We start from the raw sequence: 17888 nt of genomic DNA, 5'->3' as shown, positions 1-17888 counted from the left end.
CTTCATCTCTCAAGGAGACTAGATTTGAATTTGATCTTCTCCAGGGTCCCTTCTAGATATAACAATAATAGTCATACTGATACCAGCTAATATTTATATAGTGCTTACTATGTGCCAGGCACTGAGCTAAGTGCATAACAAATACTATCTTATTGGATCCTTGCAAGAACCCTTGGATGGAGGTGTTGTTATAATCCCCATTTTGCAGATGAGGAAACTGAGGCAGACTGAGGTGAAGTGACTTGCCCAGGCTCCCAGAGCTAGTAAGTGTCTGAGGCCAAATTTGACCTCACATCTTCCTGACTCCAATCCCAGCCCACTGCACCACCTAACTGCTGGATTAAAGATAAATCCTTTTTCTTCTATTTCTCTCCTGACTGTAGTCCCTCCATCCATGGCTATTTTTTCTCTCTGCAGGTTATAACCATCAGATGAGCAGCCTCTCTTCCAAGATCAGTGAGTATTCTTGCAACTCAAAATATTATAAAAATGAGTGTTGAAAACCATCTTTACATGTAATTGCAAAAAATACTGTTTACAAAAAAAAAGAAACAGACCTAGTCCAGAAAAATGAATTCCCTCACTGGGTATGATCAAAAATATATGTCCCATTCTGTACCCTGAATCCAACACCTTTCTGTCCAAAGGTAGTATGTTTGTCCTCTCTTGGTCCTCTGGATTCCTGATTGCACTGATCAGAGTTCTTATTTTTGTCTTATAGTAATCACCTTGTATGTCTAAGTTATGTTGCCATTTGGAGTTTATTTTGGTTTGTCATGTGAGATGTTGGTGAATACCTCATTTCTGCCAGACTAATTTTTAGTTTTTCCAATAACTGTTGTCGAGTAATGAGTTCTTACCTTAGAAACTGGGCCAACTCCCTATTTTCCATGTAAGGAGACTGAGGCCTAAAGTTAAAAAAAAAAAGGTAGCACATGGCAGGGCCAGGATTTGAACCAAGGTCTTCCAAATCTACCAGTCTTTATACTGCTAGAGGGAAGCATGCAGGGTTAGAGGTTTCCTCAAGGTTTCATTAGTGGGTTCATTCTCTGAGGAAGTAATAGGGTAGTGCTAGCTGAAATGATGATGATGATGATGATGATGATGATGATGATATTAATAATAACAACAACTAGTGTTTATATAGCACTTTAAAGTTTACAAAGCACTTTATCTTATTTGAATAACATTTCTTTTTAAAAATAGTATGTTATTTTTTCCAAATTATATGTAGAGACAATTTTTAGCATTCATTTTGACAAGACGTTGAGTTCCAAATTTTTCTCCCTCCCTCCTTCCCCTTCCCTTTTCCTAAAATGGTAAGCAATTTGATATAGGTTATATATGTGCAATCATGTAAAACATATTTTCATATTAGTCACAGTTGTGAAAGAAGAAATGGACCTAAAGGAAAAAACCATGAAAAAATAAAGTAAGTGCAAAAAGAGTGCTTTGATCTGCATTCAGACTCCATAGTTCTCTCTCTGGATGCAGTTAGCATTTTCCATCGTGAGTCCTTTGTCACTGTCTTAGATCATTGTGTTGCTGAGAAGAGCTAAGTCATTCATAGTTGATCATCACACAATGTTGCTATTACTGTGTACGATGTTCTCCTGGTTCTGCTCATTTCACTTTGTACCAGTTTGTACAAGTCTTTCCAAGTTTTTTCTCCTTCTTATACAGCGGCTAAGAACTCCCACCTCAAGATGTTTCCCCTCAACTTCACTATCACCAACATGTTCTACACAGAAGACATGGGTGAGAGAGGCTCCAACAAATTCAACACCACTAAGAATGCCCTACAGTTTGTGGTGAGACTCCCCCCAACTCTTCTTGCAAACCCCTCTCTGCCTAGCTTGCCTTCCTCAGCCTTGGGGATGCAGGCCGGGTCTATGCAGGTACTCAGCAGTTCCCCTCTCTCCTTCTGTTTCCAGCTCAACTTCCTGTTTAGGAAGGGCAGCCTCGGCTCTCACTATTCCGGATGCAGTTTGATGTCGCTGAGGTGAGAGTCTTGGGAGCCACTGGCTCAAGTAGCAGGGACGAGCATCCCCATCTGACTCAGATTACATCCAGCCTGGCTCCTCTCCTCCCTCCTTCTCAAGTTGCAATGGATAAACTCCCCTTCCCAGCAAGCCACTAGAGATATTCTGGGCTCCTTCCACCCTTTCCCAGGTGGAAAAAAAATCCTTTCTCCTTCAAAAGACAAGGTTGGAGCTGGGTTTTTTTTTTTCTTTTTTGTTATAGCCTCACATAAAGGGAATATAAACGAAGAGCCTGGCAGACAGGGGGTGCCAAGTAAATGATTGATTAGAACTCATCAACACTGACTTTCTCTAGAATCATAGGATTATAGATTGAAAGCTGGTAGGGACTTTAGAGGTCAGCTGGTACATTGACTTCATTTACAGATGATAACAAAACAAAACAAAAAAAAGAGGCCCAAAGAGATTCCAGTGACTTTCCCAAGGTCAAAAGATAATAAGTGTCAGATCTGGAATTCACACACTTTAAATCGAATGTTCTTTCCATTGCACCAGAAAATTAATGAAAATAAGCAGACTCCATACATACTTGTAAGCACAGAAAATGAATGAATTTTCAGAACACTGCCAACTCCAGGTGGTGGGTAGAGGGCTAGACTTGGAATCAGGAAGACCTGAGTTCAAATCTTCTCTCAGACACTTATTAGCTGTGTGACCCTGAGCAAGTCATATAAGCTGCCTCAGCCTCAGTTTCTTCATCTGTAAAATGAGAGGGTTGGATTTGCTTGCTTCTAATGTCCTTTTCAACTCTAAATCATGATCCTTCCCAAATCTTTGCCCAACATGGGCCACTCCTCTTTAGAGGGCACCTGTTCTCTGAATGACTGATTTTCACTTAGTCCGCCAGTGGTATCAAACTCAAAAACAGGGGACATTAAGTTGCACAGCAGGATTCCCCTGGGTCACATATTGACTCAGAAAACCACACGTTTTCCTACACACACATACATATATAAACATGTGTGGTTTATACACACGTGTGGTATATATACACACAGAATACACATTTATACATAATATATATTTAATTAATATGTGAACACATTAAAATTAGATATGGACTACATTTTAATCTGGCTCAGGCCACACTTGGGAAGGGCTGTGTGTTTCACTCTTGTGGTCTAAACCATCAATTTCCAGGTCTGTGAAAAATATGACAGAAATGGGAGTGGATATTGTATGTGCTTATCAGGAAGACCCCTCTGTCCCTGTGCTGGACAGAGTAAAGGTTTACTGGGAACTCAGCAGAGAGACCCAGGGCATCACCATCCTGGGTCCCTACATGCTGGACAGGGATAGTCTCTATGTAGATGGTGAGCAGCCCCACTCAGGACACACACATCCATTTCTCCAAGTTGGTCCCTTTCCAGAAAACAATCCACCTGGCCCCAAATTATCCATTCCTCTCCCTCCTGGGAGCACTGGCCTTCAAGGTGGTGACAACCTGTGTAGACATAGAGATCTTTCTCACTCCTAGAGATCTAGAAATCAGAAGAGCCCAGGTGGTTGTTGGACTCCCAGGATGAGCTCCATGAATCCTTCCCTCTTGAATGTTGAAGCACCATTTTGCCAAGCCTGTGGGCGGGCCCCAGACCACCACCTCTCCATTCCTCCCTGACCTTTTGCCCAGACTGAACCACCCTACACAAAGTTTCACGTGTGCTCTCTCTCTTTTCCCTCTTCTTTCTCTCTCTCTCCTTTTTCCTCTCTGCCTTTCTTCTTCCTCTCTTTTCTCTTTCTTTTCCCTCTTCTCTTTCTTTTCTCTATCTCCCCTCTCCTCTCCTCTCCTTTCTTTCCTGTTCCTCCTCCTTTTCTCTCCCACCTCTATTACAGGTTATAACTGCAAGATGCCAACCTCCTCCACAAGCAGTAAGTTTTTATTGTCTTTATTTCTCTATTTTCTGGGACACTACAGAGAAAGGAGAGTTCTTTCCCCCAACCTTTTTTTTTAGCCTTTTGGGAGGGGTATAGGGCAGAGGAGCAATAATATTAGATGTCTAGATGTTTAGATTTATTTGCTCATTTGCTTATAATTTTTTTTTGTTACCCCAAATATCTAAATTGGTCAAAAGGGAAAAAACCCAGTGGGCTTGGGAAGCAGGCTGTCCCTATCCCCTTCTTATTCAGGATTTAGAGTCAGAATCAGTATAACCCTGGTGCACAGAGGGAATTTCCCAGTATTTCAGAGAAACTTGTACCTCTCCCCTACAGCTTTCTTTCAACAACATTGGCCAATGGTTTTCATTAGTAATGCTTTGATCCTCAGATCCTTCAACAACTGCACTCTCTCCGACCATTCCTCTTGTCCAGTCGTCTCTGTCCTCTGGCACCACAGGTAAGAACTTGACTGATTCTCTACTTCCTCCCTGGAAAGGTTGACTTGAACCTCATGTCCCTAAGGATATGAAGCAGGAAATGGGAGAGGGCAGGAGAGGCACAATCATAGACACCAGCTATGACAAAGAATGAAATGATCCCTTCTTACAAGGACTACACAGTCTAACAGGGAGACAGCTACAGAGATAAGTAGACACAGAATAAAAAGAAAAAAAATGCAAATAAATACAAGGTAGTTAAAGAGGGAGGGTCTGTAAGCTGAGAGGACAATCAGGAAAGGTTTCCTGTAGAAGGTGGTTCTTGAGTTAAATCTGGACAGAAGAGAGAGGGGTTCTATGAGGTGGTGGGGAGGAGGATGGAGGGCATTCCAGGCATATGGAACAGCTAGTGGAAAGGAATGGGGATGGGAGATAGAATATGAGGATAAGAGAGAAGGCCAGGTTGGCAGAATCATACAGTGCAGGAAGCGGGGAATAACATCCAGTGACCCTGGGAAGATGGTTGAGGCCAGGTTGTGAAGAACTTTCTTTTCTTTTTTAATTTTTAAAAACATTTTTACATTCAGTTCCAAGTTCTTTCCCTGCTCCAACCATTGAAAAGGCAAGAAATATGATACCCATTATACATACGAAGTCACACAAAACATATTTGCACATTAGCCACGTTGTATGTGGAGGGGGGGAGTAAGAAAAATAAAGAAAATGAAAAACAATATGTGCTTCAATCTGTACTCAGAGTTCATCAGCTCTCTTTCTGGAGGTGGAGAGAGTTTGTGAAGAGCTTTAGAAGCTAAAGGGAGGATTTGATTTTATAAAATATGTGGAAATTGTCCTTTTCCTTTTCTACAGCTTCCTTCCATGAGGACTCAGGGTATAACTGCCTCTGATAGAATGTGAGCTCCTTGAGGGAAAGGGATGTTTTATTTTTATCTCCATGTCTTCAAGACCTAGCACCGTGTCTGGCTTAGATATGCTTAATAAATGTTTGTTGATTGACTGAAAAAATAGATACAATTTGGAAAGCACTTTGTCAACCTTAAAATGCTATCTATAAATGCTAGCTATTATTATCATTATTGGTGTGAAAAAGATGGTCACCTGTAGACTGCTGACAACCCAATTCAAGACTTTGTGCCTCTCCTGGACACAGTTTTCTGTTTATTGAGTTGAATGATCTGCCTGGGTCAGGCTTGAGAAGCAATGTGGTAAAGGGGGAATAAGAGGGGTTGGGGGTGAAGAATAAGCATTTGTTAAGCACCTACTATGTGCCACACTACTGAGTGCTTTCCCTCTAACTACCTGGGAGGCAGGTACTATTACCATCTCTGCTTTATTCTGGTTGCTGAGCTGTGTCCAACTCTTCATGACCCCATTTGGGGTTTTCTTGGTAAAGATACTAGAGGGGTTTGCCATTGCCTTCTCTAGCTCACTTTATAGACAAGGAAACTGAGGCAAATAGAGGTAAGTGACTTGCCCCCAGGGTCACACAGTTAGTAAGCGTCTGAGGTACACGGGAGAGAAGAATGTTGGACTCAGAGTCAGATCAGAATCAAGTAACTAATGTTCGGTTCCTAGCTCTGACATTTACCCGTGTGCCCTGGCTCACAGGTGTCACCTAAACACTCTCTCTGAGCCTCCATTTTCTCATCTATAAAATGGAGGCAACATGCCTCGAAGGGTTGTTATGAGGAAAGTGTTTCACAAACCTCTAAGTGCGCTATAAATGTAAGTCAATCCGCAAGCATTTATGAATTTCCTATTCTGCACCAGGTACTGTCCTCGCTGTTGGGACTGCAGAGATAAAAACAAGACAGACCCTGTCCTTGAGGAGCTTCCATTCCGTGGAGGGAAACAACGTACATAAATACAAAATATGTACAAATGAATTGGGGGGCACTAAAAAGTGGGGTGACCAGGCATGGCATTTGAAACAAAGGAAGTCAGGAGCTCAAGGAAGCAGAAATGAGGAAGGTGTGCATTTCAGCCTCTGTTGACCTATAAGTAAAAGGCTTAGTCATGAATGGTTTTTGCCCTCCCCTCTCCCCCGCTAAAAAAATACCTAAAAAAGGAATCCACAGTAGGTCTTCCTGACCCCAAATCTAGCACTTGTTTCACCACAACACACAGAAGCCTCTTGTAATTACAGCTCTCATATACCTGCTTTCACCTTACTCACCTGGATAGCAGCTCCTCAGGCCTTCTTGCTCCAGCATCCATGGTGCATTCCCTCGCTCAAAATAAGAGATCACACCTTCTCCAGGAACTGGAAGTCCTGGACATGGGGAAGCAGTTAGGGACAAGCATGGAGAGAAACTAGTAATTTAGTTATCTTTAGGGAAAAGGATGTGCTACTTCATTTTGAGATTTGCTCCATTATGTTCATGCATTAGTGTTTGTAATACAAGTGACCCAAAATAGGATGTGCCACATTCTCCTGCTGTACAAAGTATTTGGAGAAACAGCCAGACTTATAGCACCATCCCCCACCCCACCTCTCATCTTGTCATCTTCCTTTCTGGCAGAAATTCCTAACCCCAAACAGAGTAAAACAGATTATTGGGCCAAATCAGCCTCAAGTCCAGGCAACAGGGCCCTTGATATATCATCTTTTGCCCTATTCCCCTATCTGGCTCCTCACTCCCTGAAACCTATAGAAACCTTGCATACTGTTCATTCAGGGAATGTTTGCCTCTCTGGGTGAGAGTCTTCTACTGGTAAACTCAAGAAACCCTGCTTTGTCCAAATTCTGATTCTTGGCCAGTCTGGTATTTTTAGCAATGGCAGGGGCATGTGAGCAAGGGCAAGTCACTTAACCACAATTGCCTCACCAAAAAAAACCCAAAAAACATAAAACAAAAAAGAAAAACCAAAACCAAAAGTAAATCCAATACTCTTGGCCCTTTAAAAGGAAATATTCTCCACAAATTCATATATCCCCTTACAAAGACATGTGGTGACAATTTCTGGCTCTGAACAACTTACTTCCTTAAGAGCGCTGAAAAGTCTCCTTTTTGAGGCCTCTCAGATAAAAAAGCTACCCTAAGCATTTCACCCTCCTGAGAGTTTCAGGCTGATGCAAACAGTCACTCAGGTTAGCTAAGAGTTTGGCTCAGACAACCTGGGTAAAGTGAATCAATGCTGACAGGGTGTGGTCAGTTTCCCCCAGGCAGAAAACCTCTAGAGTTCCAATAATTAATTGAACAGTACAGGGAAACATTTTAAGATTTTATATAACAATCTCAAATCACAATAACCAATATCTTCACCATAGCCAAAATTTATGGAAGGTCAGATTGTATAAAGCCTTCCTATAGGTTTATCCTGAAAGGTGGGTGGTGTTCTAACTCTTTATAACTTTATTGATTTTTAAATCAAGGTACAAAATTTCCATTTTCAATTTTTCTACCCAAAAACTTCCACACACCTTCTTAACATGTTTAAACCATCTGAAGCTGGCACAAAGGAACCCAAACATTCATGCAGGGATGGGGCTCAGAGCACATGGGCCCAATGCAGATCATCCCGCCCCATCTACTCCCAAACCATTTTTTTCCTGCCTGTCATATTTTCACACAAACCGAAATATTCCTCTTTCCTAATCTTCCAAACCCATTACTCAGACTACTTCCACCTTCCTTCACATTACAAATTTAAAAAATTCTGCTCATCCCACTTGCAGTCCTGCTTCCCTTCACCCTGTTAGAATCTAGAGGAAGTTAATGTCTAACAATTTACAAATCAAGAGAGCTGTAGTTTCCCCATACTCTTCACAAATAGCTTTTATAATGTTAATGCTTAAAAGACAAGAAGACACCCACATTTGCAGCTCCAAACACATTGCTCTGATATCAGACACATTCGCAGAAGGGGTGCAAAGACATTTTTCTAGATTTAATTTAAACATAAAATATAAACTCTAGCTTTGAGATCTGATTAAACCTGAATTCAAACCCCTTAGCTTTTCCCTCTCTCAGCCTTTGCTCTAGATCTTTATCAGTAAAAACTGCAGGTTGCACCTTCCCCTAACTTCTGAGAGTCTCTTAATCTCCCACTCAAAGCCTAAGGTGGGAGTTCTTTCTTTTTTCTCTCTCAGCCCTTCATGTTAAATCTTTCACCACAAACATGAAACATTTTACAAACACACAGAGACAGAAACAGCTTGACAAGACAAAGTGCACACAAATCTAATTTTCTTGTTGGCTTTTTAGGCTTAGTTTGTTTTTAAGATAAAATAACCTTGACTGGTCAAAAGAACCCCATCATAGCCAACATAATTTGGGGCTATCTTTAGTTCACTGACACCAGCGCTGATCTTTTTCTTATCTTTCTGTCTAGTACAGGTTGTATCTTCCCAGGATTTTAACATCCTCCCTAAGGGACTCTTTGGAGGAATGTTCACAGGGGTCTGTTATTTCCCCCTGGTTTCCCTGGCACCTTTGAATTTTCATTTTCTGTCTTACTCATTTGTCCAAAACTTCTCATGCTCTGGTGTGCAAACACACACTCAGTCTCCAGAACACAGTAATGATGTGGTCTAGAGGTTAGGAGTCCTGGAATCCCAAAATCACGACACCCAGGTCCTGCCCAAAAGAATTCATCCAAGCCTTCTTGCAGCCAAAAACAAAGTTTATTGAATATTTGCCATATTAGCTGGACTCTTAAGGAATCTGAGCATCTATGGGCTATTGGCTAAATTCTAAGAATCAGAGCATCTTAATGGAGATAAGATGGACCTTACATACAGAAAGACTGTGGGAGGGATCTAGGACTGGCCAAGTAGTTTGGGGTGGATGGGAGGAAGGGCCTAAGGAGATCTGGATGGGAGTGGCTAGTAAGCTGGGGTGAACAGAACTCCTGGGACCTGGACCTCGTGGCCAAGGGAGAATGGAGCCTAACTAGGATTAAGGGTGGGAAATGGCCGGGGGCCATAGGGAGGTAAGACAATGGAGGGGAGATTGGGTGTAGCCACAATGAAAGACCAGTTGATGGGATTATAGCCGCCCAGATTTGGCCCTGTGGGAAAGTACAGGAGTCCATGAGGTAATAGAATTACCAAGGGTGGGAAATGGAGTCTAGGTGGGACCAGGGGTGGGAAGTGGTCTGGGGCCATAGGGAAAGTCTAGGGTTTTTCCCTTCTGGGGCCCAGATTCCAATCCCACCATTCCCCCCTCAAACAGATGGGAACCAAATTCTTTTGGTGTAAGGGGCGAAGGTCTCGGCTTCTGAAACTGTTTCCTGCTGACAAGGGGCATAGAGCTGTCCCTGCCTCGCGGGGTACCATTTTGTTTAAGGGGTCAGACTTCAGAGTACGGCTGACCCATGGCTGGCTCCAGTGGGCTAGAGACCTCAGACTCCATTGGCTGATGTCATCGGGAGTTGATGGCTCCAACCCTAGATGGCAAGAATGTAACAAAAGGAGTACAGAGAGGAAGAAGAAAGAAAAAAAAACATTATGATTTCTATTCTTTTTATCCACCTGTCAGCTGGAGAGGGCCAGTAGCCTTTGTAAGAGGGCCGGGGCCTTTCTAAACAACAGCTTCAAATCCTCCAAGGGCTCACAGGTATATTCTGGAGTCTCTGGGGAGGGACCAAGAGATGACACCGGTTAAATCCTAGAATTATGAGTCCAGCTAGGGAGGCCTTCAAGTTTTACTGCTGTAGAAGTGGTGAGTATGACTCAGTAGGATCCCTTCCAATTGACATCTAATTGTTCTCCCTTTTGGGTTTTCCATGACTTTAAATAGACCGAATCTCCAGGTTGTACTGGGGCAGGAAGCTCCTTTTCACAGCCAAAAGGTTTTGGAAGATGCTTGTCAGCATATTCTGTTAGGGTGTTCCTGACAGCTCCTAACTGAGTTGCAAATTGAGTGATCAAATGCTGTTCTGTGTCAGAGGTTAGGAAAGGCCTCCCATACAATAGTTCAAAGGGGCTAAACTTGATATTTTCGCCCGAGGTGGACTCTGAGTAGCCCAATGGGGAGATTCTTAATCCAATCTTCTCAGTTTTTATGCACAGCTTAGTAAGGATTCGTCTAAGGGTATGATTCATTTTCTCTACTTTACCAGAGGATTTGGGACTCCAGGCTGAATGGAGGAGGTAAGTGATTTTAAGTGTCTTTGCCACACCCTGGGTTATCTATGAAACAAGAGCAGGGCCATTATCACTCTTTAAGGAGCTAGGCAACCCAAAACGAGATATAATTTCCTTTAATAAAAGCTTCCACCCAATTGATAAATGTGTCATCAAAAACCAAAAGAAATTTGAAACCCCTGCATGGGGGCATGTGTAAAGTTTATTTGCCAGTCTTCCCCTTGGGTAGGTACTCCTCCTTTGAATTGGCTTTAAAAGGGGTGGAGGTTTGACTGCCCCTTCAGGGTTTACCTGGGCACAAGTTGGGCAAGCGTGATAAACTTGTTGTATTGTTTCTCCCAACTTACTGCCAGTAAAAATGGATTGTATCAGAGACTGGGAGAGCATTCTTCCCAGGTGTGTGGCCTGGTGTAAGCCAAAAAGAAGCTTCCACTGGCTCCCTTCTGGGATAAGGAGTTGGCCTGAGGGTGTCTGAAACCACCCAGAGGAGGAAAGAGAGTATCCCCTTTCTTTAGCAAGAGCCTGTTCTTGAGGGCTGTAGGAACGTGTGAAGGAGTCAGGGAGCTGTGGGAATAAAGGAGCCAATATAGTCAATTGGCGAGCAGCATTCTTTGCTGCAGTGTCTGCTAGGCAATTTCCTATGGCCTGATCTCTTTCCCCTTTTTGGTGGCCTTTACAAAAGATAACAGCTATCCCAGATGGCTTTTGAACAGCTAGGAGGAGATGTGAAATCTCCTGGGCATGTTTAATAGAGGAATTTTTTGCTGTCAGATATCCCCTTTCTTTCCAAATTGCTCCATGGGCATGTAGAACATGGAAAGCATATTTCAAATCAGTATAAACATTTACACTTTTATTTTCCCCTAGCTCTAGGGCTCTAGTGAATGCTATTAATTCTGCCTTCTGGGCAGAGGTCCCAGGGGGCAGGGGTTTTGCCTCTGTAGTTTGGTGGAGGCTAACCACTGCATACCCAGCTCTCCTAACCCCTTGTTCAATGAAACTTGAACCATCTGTGTACCACACTAATTTGGGGTTCGGGAGAGAAGAATCTTTTAGATCAGGTCGACTGGCATAAACACAGTCTAAAGGCTCCTCACAATCATGAATTAGAGTATCTGAGAGGGCACCATCTGGGAGGGTTAGTGTACGGCAGACTAGAAGAATTAGGTCAGGGTTATCTAAGAGCAAGGCTTAAGTAATAGTTAAATAGTCCTCCTTTCTCTCCTTGGTCTGTGCACAGAGTTGCCTGGTTGCCACGTGCCTATTTTCCCTTTTCCTTTCTTGTTCTTGGTTCAGCAATGGCCATTAACTTGGTCCTAGGATCTTGAACAGTTAATGAGGTGGGATGCTGGCTGAGGATACATGGGAGCATTGAAATCAACAGGACACCTCTTCTTGTCCTTTGGTGGCAGTTGCCCCCCCCCCCCCCAGGAGGTTTGGATTCCGGATGATTCCCCATTTTGTTAACAACAAAAAAAGTCTTACGAAAAATCCACGAAGCCATTGTTTGAACCAGGAAGAAACTTCATTAATGACCTGCCCAGACCTGACCAGACCAGGTGTTCCATGTGTGGCTACATACCCGTAAGGCAGATACACAGCTTTTTATTCCTTATTCCCAATTCAGATTTCCCTCCCTTGTTTCCCCATTGGTTGGGTACTATAGAGGTTATGGCCTATCCAAAGCACCTAATTTCCCCACATGAGTCTCTGCCCCTAATTACATCTCCTACTCCCCACAATTTAGTGATCCCGGTCTGCATCCACTTTTGCTCTTATTTGGATGTGGAAACACCAACAACCCTCCCCCACCTTGGTATGTGGATATGTTAATCTGTACCTAACCTCTGAACCAGTTTTCTGCCCACCAAGAGTGTTTTCTTATTCTAATTTATGGCTTCCTTTGTTCAACTTCCACCTAACCCTTAGATTGCATTTCTCAGGTTTCAGGTGACTTTTGTGGAAATGAAAACTAGCTGTTTCTCACAATTTGAACTCAACTCTACCTGAACACCTTCAAAGTGGAAAATATTTCCATAAGTAAAATATAAGAGAAATAGGATTGATCATAGCTGAAACCATGAATTGTTATTACATTTATGTGACTTTTTAAAAATGTGCGATAGTTTGAACACATCCTTCACAAAGTCCTTCTGTTCCTTTCTGGACATTTAAACAAAATGTTCCTATGACATATTTATTTGTTTGTTTGTTTGTTTGTTTATATTTGGTGGTGGCAGATTATTCCTTCTTAAAGGAAGCAATTGATAAAGTGTCTAGAACCCTAAGCCTGGAGTCTGGAAGATCTGAGTTCAAATGTGCCCTCAGACACTTATTAGATGTGTGATTTGGGGCAAGTCATTTAGCCACTGTTTGCCTCAGTTTCCTCCATTGTGAAATAAACATAATAATAGCCTTTTTATCTCATAGGGTTCTTGTGAAAATTGTCAAAAGTGGATTTGGGGGTAAACTTAACTCACTCCACTTTGTCTGTTATAATTCTTTGTCTTTCAGCCTTTTTAACCAGTCTCTTTCTGTATCTCCCTTCCCCCTAAGACTAGAGAAAATTTGTAGGATTTTGAATAGTCCCAAGAAGGCCCTTCCTCCTCTTAATTCTATCAAATAATACTAGTCAGAGCTGGAGGAAGGCTCTTTAGCATTAGTCGGAGCTTAACAAATGCTAATTAAATAACTGTTTTCTTTGTTTTGGTGCAAATACTCTGCTAAAGGCCTGGGGAAGGAGGGTGCAGCTAGCTGTGTGAGCCTGGGCAGGTCACTTCACCCAGTTTGCCTCAGTTCTTCATTTGTAAAATGAGCTGGAGAAGGAAATAGCAAACCACTCCAGATCTTTGCCAAAAAAACCCCAAATGGGGATCACAAAGAGTCAGACTCAACTGAAAAGGCTTTAAGCCCCCACCTTTTTAAAATTCACCATTTCTATACCTTTTTCTGTATAAGGACCCTATGTGATCTTACCAAGACCCTCTGCATTTCCAGTAGCTAAGGAGGAGAGAATATATATGTCTATATGTATACACACACATATACACACATATGCATGTATGCATGTATATGTATGCATGTATATACACATACATATAGACATATATATCACATCTGTGTAACTGAAGGACCCCAGTGTCAACCTCCTACTGATGGTGTGGGTCACACTCTTGAGTGAATATAAAAAATGCAGTGTACCGGTCTGGCTGCATCCTTGTTGCCCAATTCAGGCTGCCATTAGCAATGACCCTGATAATTCTTGCAACAGGAACAAATGAGATCATCTTTATGAGGTGCCTGGCACATAGTAGGTGCATCTAACCAGCCCCACCCCCCCTTCCCAGTCTTCTTACATGGAACTCCCCTGCTCCTCTTCCACTCAGGCCTCCTGGCCCATCATTGACCAAGCCCCTCCATCTCCTGGCTCCTAACAGCTATCTCCTCTACTTGGAATGTTCTCCATCATCTTGTCTTCTTGAAGTCCTTCAAATCTCAGCTAATGTCTCACCTTCTGGAAGAAAAAAAAAAAAAAGCTTTTCCCTTTCTCTGAAACCGTAAGAGCCTTCCCTCTCAGAGTGCCTCCCATCTCTTCAGGAGAGAGCTAGTTTGGACTCAGTTGCTGGGTTGTCTCCTCCATGAGACTGGGAATGCCTTGAGAGCGGGCATGCTTTTCTTTCCTTCGATTTTTTTTTAAATGAAAAGCCTAAGTATTATCATTGTCTTAGTGCATAAATCTAGCTTCCTAGTTGTTTAGTCTTACCATTACTACATGTTGTGTTTTCCTCCTCTGTCTACTGCTTTCAAGAAGACTGGAAAAGGCTCAATTCTATTACTAAATTGCATGGTGAAGTCAGGCAAACTTTCTATCACCTGAGAGTTACTGGTGTTGAGTGGGTCATCTCATACACCAAGGAGGATTCAATTCATGGGAAGCTGTCCCTGTTGTAGAGAGTGAGTCTCTCCCACAACCAAGATCCACTTATGCCCCACCCCTGAAAGGAAGCTTTGCAATTACAGCTTTAGCTCCATGTGACTTGTATGCCTCTAATAGGAAGATACTGAAGTGGACCAACCTTAGATTTATGACTTTTCCCCTGCTAGGGAGTGACTCCATTGTATTTAAGGTCTGTATCTCCCAGGGAGTAGACACAAACCATTTCTGTTCCTGTTGGTGTACCTTTAACACCCTTTCCTTTATGTATTACCTATGGCTTCTATTGCTGCTGTTCTTATATTAACCCTTGACTTTGGCAAACTAACCCTCTGTATCCATAGCATGACCTTCCCTGATATAATGAGAGGAGAATTCTTCATCCATGCCAGACCTTGTCTTTACCACAACTTTGCAGATCATGAGCCCAAGTGTGTTTCCTTAGCAAACCTTGACAGAAATGGCCTAGGTTGGATTAGATATTGACAACAGTTTTGCCAGACAAAGGTTAGCTCCCACTGATCTTACATGGAGTTTAGCACCCCTGGGACAGTGCTTCATCTGTGGAGAAAAGGCTTGTGCTTCTCTTCCCCCACATCATTTTTGATCTTAAGGGATTGCTCACTTACCTCTGACAGTGTCAGTCTTTAATTATGACATAGAACCAGTGGGAAGAATTTTAACTTGAAGAGTAACTGCCTGGGTGGGGGCCCTCTTCATCACTAGCATCTCTTGGCTCTAGAGAGGCATAGATTTTCTGTGGAGGAGGTGGTTTATTAGCACCAGAATTTACAGCCTCCTCATCTTTAAGTTCCGTCTCTAGCTTGTTAATTGGGGTGTCTTTTGCACCCACGTTTTTCTTTTTAAAATAACTGGAGCTTCTTCCAGAGTCTTAGAGGAGTCCTTATTCTGCTTAATTTGCTCCTTCAGTGAGTTGATATTTGCCTGATGTTCTCAGGTACTTTGCTCAGTACCCCAGCAATGGAAGGCTTCCCATTTATTTTCTGGGGTATTGGGTTTTAACCTTAGTTTCTTTCTCAGGAAATCTATCTTAGACTGATCATACATTTCCTATATTGGTCAACAGTTCTGGAGATTCTCTTGAGTGACCCTGTACCATTTGTTTAAGTACTGGTAACACTGTTTCCCATATTGGGTAAATAGAAAAGATGCTTTAATTCCCTGGGCAGGTTCCCTGTCTGTGATTGGCTGTCTTTTCCAGCAACAAAGTGCTCTAGACTATCTATCTACCATGGTGCTAATGAGGTTCCGCCTTCTAAAATAGAGGCCACCCTGACTTTTATTCCAAGGTGATCCTTGTAAGCCTTTAAAGAAGGAGCCCTTACTGGGCCTATCCTAACTTCCTAACTCCCTTATTCTGCATAATCCTGGGACCAGAGTATCTTAATCTCTTATGCCCACGTTTAAAAAAGAAAAAGAAAAGAGAAAAGAGGAAGAGACAAAGGGAGCGGGAAGAAAGGCTGGTAGTGTTCTTGGATCCATCTGTCACAGGTTTGTGACAGGAACTGGCAGAAAGACTATCACTGGCACCAACAGGAGGTCTATCCCACTTCTGACAACAATTTGTCAAACTGACATCACAGTGGCATAAATAATTCAGGTTTAGTCAGGAGTGATGCACAATACATGATGCTAATTGTAAAGGCAGGTGTAAATGCCTAGGACTTCAGATGCAATCTTAATAGATCAGCTTCTACATTTCCCCATAATAATAATGATGCTGGCTAAATGAGGAATCCTTAATTAAATAATTATATTATCACTGATATTAAAATAAGACAGATAAAGTGCATTATAAATGAAACACACACACACACACACACACACACACACACACACACACACACACACACACACGGGCCAACATTGATACTCCAAACATAATGTTGGATTGTAAGGTGACAGAGTTGATTCTCTATACAGAGCTGAGGCTCTCCAGATGCTCTCCAGCATCTGACCATGAAAGTTGTCACGATTACTCCTCAGGATTCAATCCGAAACAATCCATCTATTTTGAAGCAGAGCTTCAAGAATCTCCCTCAAATACCTCTGCTGATTTATTTTCCAGATTGTATTCGTGGTGTGGTAACATAACATTCCTCTGATCTACAGTAAGTTACCTGTGTATGACCTTCAAAATGACTTTATTTCCCCAGGCCCTCATTTCTCATTTGTTAAAAAAAACCACAAAGCATATTGAAATTATCTTTAAGATTCTTCCCGCATTGGATATAATCTAATTATTGGCTTGACTTCTAGCATTGCTCCATAACAACAATGCTAGTTAAATAAGGACTTCTTAATTAAATAAGTGATTCTTAATTAAATCATTGTATTATTACTGATATTTTAAAAAGACAGAAAACGTGTATCAATAGCACAAAATATGCACACAAGGGCTAAAATTGATAACACTCAACAGTTTTGGGTTGGAAGGCAACTAGATGTGATCCTGAGATTACAAAGCTCATGCTTGTTAGAATGGCGGGCACCTGACCCATGAAAGGTAAAGACTGTGTTATATCCACTTGCCACCATTGCCTCTCAGGATTTAATCTCAAATATATCCCTTCATTTTGAAGCTGGAATTCAAGAGTCTCCCCCAAAGATCTTTGTTGGTTTATTTTTCAGATTAGTGGTATGGTAACATGACAAACACATTCTTGACACTGGTAAAAATTACATTTGACCTGTGTGTCAACACAACTTACTTTAACCTTCCTCAGAACTCATTTCTTGATTTGCAAATATGCGTGTATATGTGTGTATGCATGCACACACACGTATACATGCGTGTCATGCACACACGTGTATACATGTGTGCATGTATATGTGCACACACGTGTGTGTGTGTGTGTGTGTGTCCGTGTGCGTGTGCGCGCGTGTGTGAGTAGTTGATGTTTCTCTGATCTCTGACATTCCACCCACTTTGGATGCAAATATCATTGGCTCAGATTCTTATCGTTTCTCTATAATAATAATCTGGCTAAATAGGGAAAGTCTTAGTTAAATAAACAATTTCTTTCCTATTGGAATTATTATTGATATTTAAATAAGCCAGATAAAGTGTATATACCAAGAAACCTGACCCACACATATAAAACATACACACACGTGAATGCAGGGCCATCATTGATAACCTAAAATTTGGGGGCTGAAAGCTACTAAATGTTATCCTATATGTAGTAAGATAGAGCCGAGGCTCTCCAGAATGTCCGGTATCATGACTGTTGAAAGGCAAAAGTCATTCTGTTATATAGTTGTCAGTTACCTCTCAGGATTTCATCCCAAATGTCCCTTTATCTTGAGGCCTGACTTCAAGAATTTTCCTCAAACATTTGTGATTTGTTTTTTAGGTTGTATTAGTGGTATGGTACACAACATGCTTCTGACACAGGGAAATTACTTTTGTGTTACTTTCAAATCCCTTTACCTCTCTAGGCCTCCATTTTTTCCTCATTTGT

At 42.0% G+C, this 17888-nt stretch overlaps 1 protein-coding gene across 7 annotated transcripts; it reads left to right on the top strand.

Moving 5' to 3' along the window:
- The first annotated feature begins 362 nt into the window (after positions 1-362).
- On the top strand, positions 363-17134 carry LOC114042506 (mucin-16-like). Of its 7 annotated transcripts, none has more exons than XM_027861185.1 (6): positions 363-456; positions 1684-1811; positions 3876-3911; positions 4309-4377; positions 10445-10475; positions 16493-17134. In XM_027861185.1, the coding sequence occupies exons 1-6, from the start codon at positions 432-434 to the stop codon at positions 16516-16518; spliced, it is 315 nt and encodes a 104-aa protein (XP_027716986.1). In that variant the 5' UTR covers positions 363-431; the 3' UTR covers positions 16519-17134. The 7 variants fall into 7 exon arrangements, with proteins under 7 accessions (XP_027716986.1, XP_027716988.1, XP_027716982.1 ...); XM_027861187.1 differs by lacking the exon at positions 16493-17134 and adding an exon at positions 12413-13293; XM_027861181.1 differs by lacking the exon at positions 16493-17134 and adding an exon at positions 11882-13293.
- Positions 17135-17888: the final 754 nt, after the last annotated feature.

The sequence above is a fragment of the Vombatus ursinus genome, unplaced genomic scaffold (genome assembly GCF_900497805.2).
Source record: "Vombatus ursinus unplaced genomic scaffold, bare-nosed wombat genome assembly UNPS02014496.1, whole genome shotgun sequence".
NCBI lineage: Eukaryota > Metazoa > Chordata > Mammalia > Diprotodontia > Vombatidae > Vombatus > Vombatus ursinus.
This window is presented reverse-complemented; position numbering and strand designations above follow the sequence as displayed.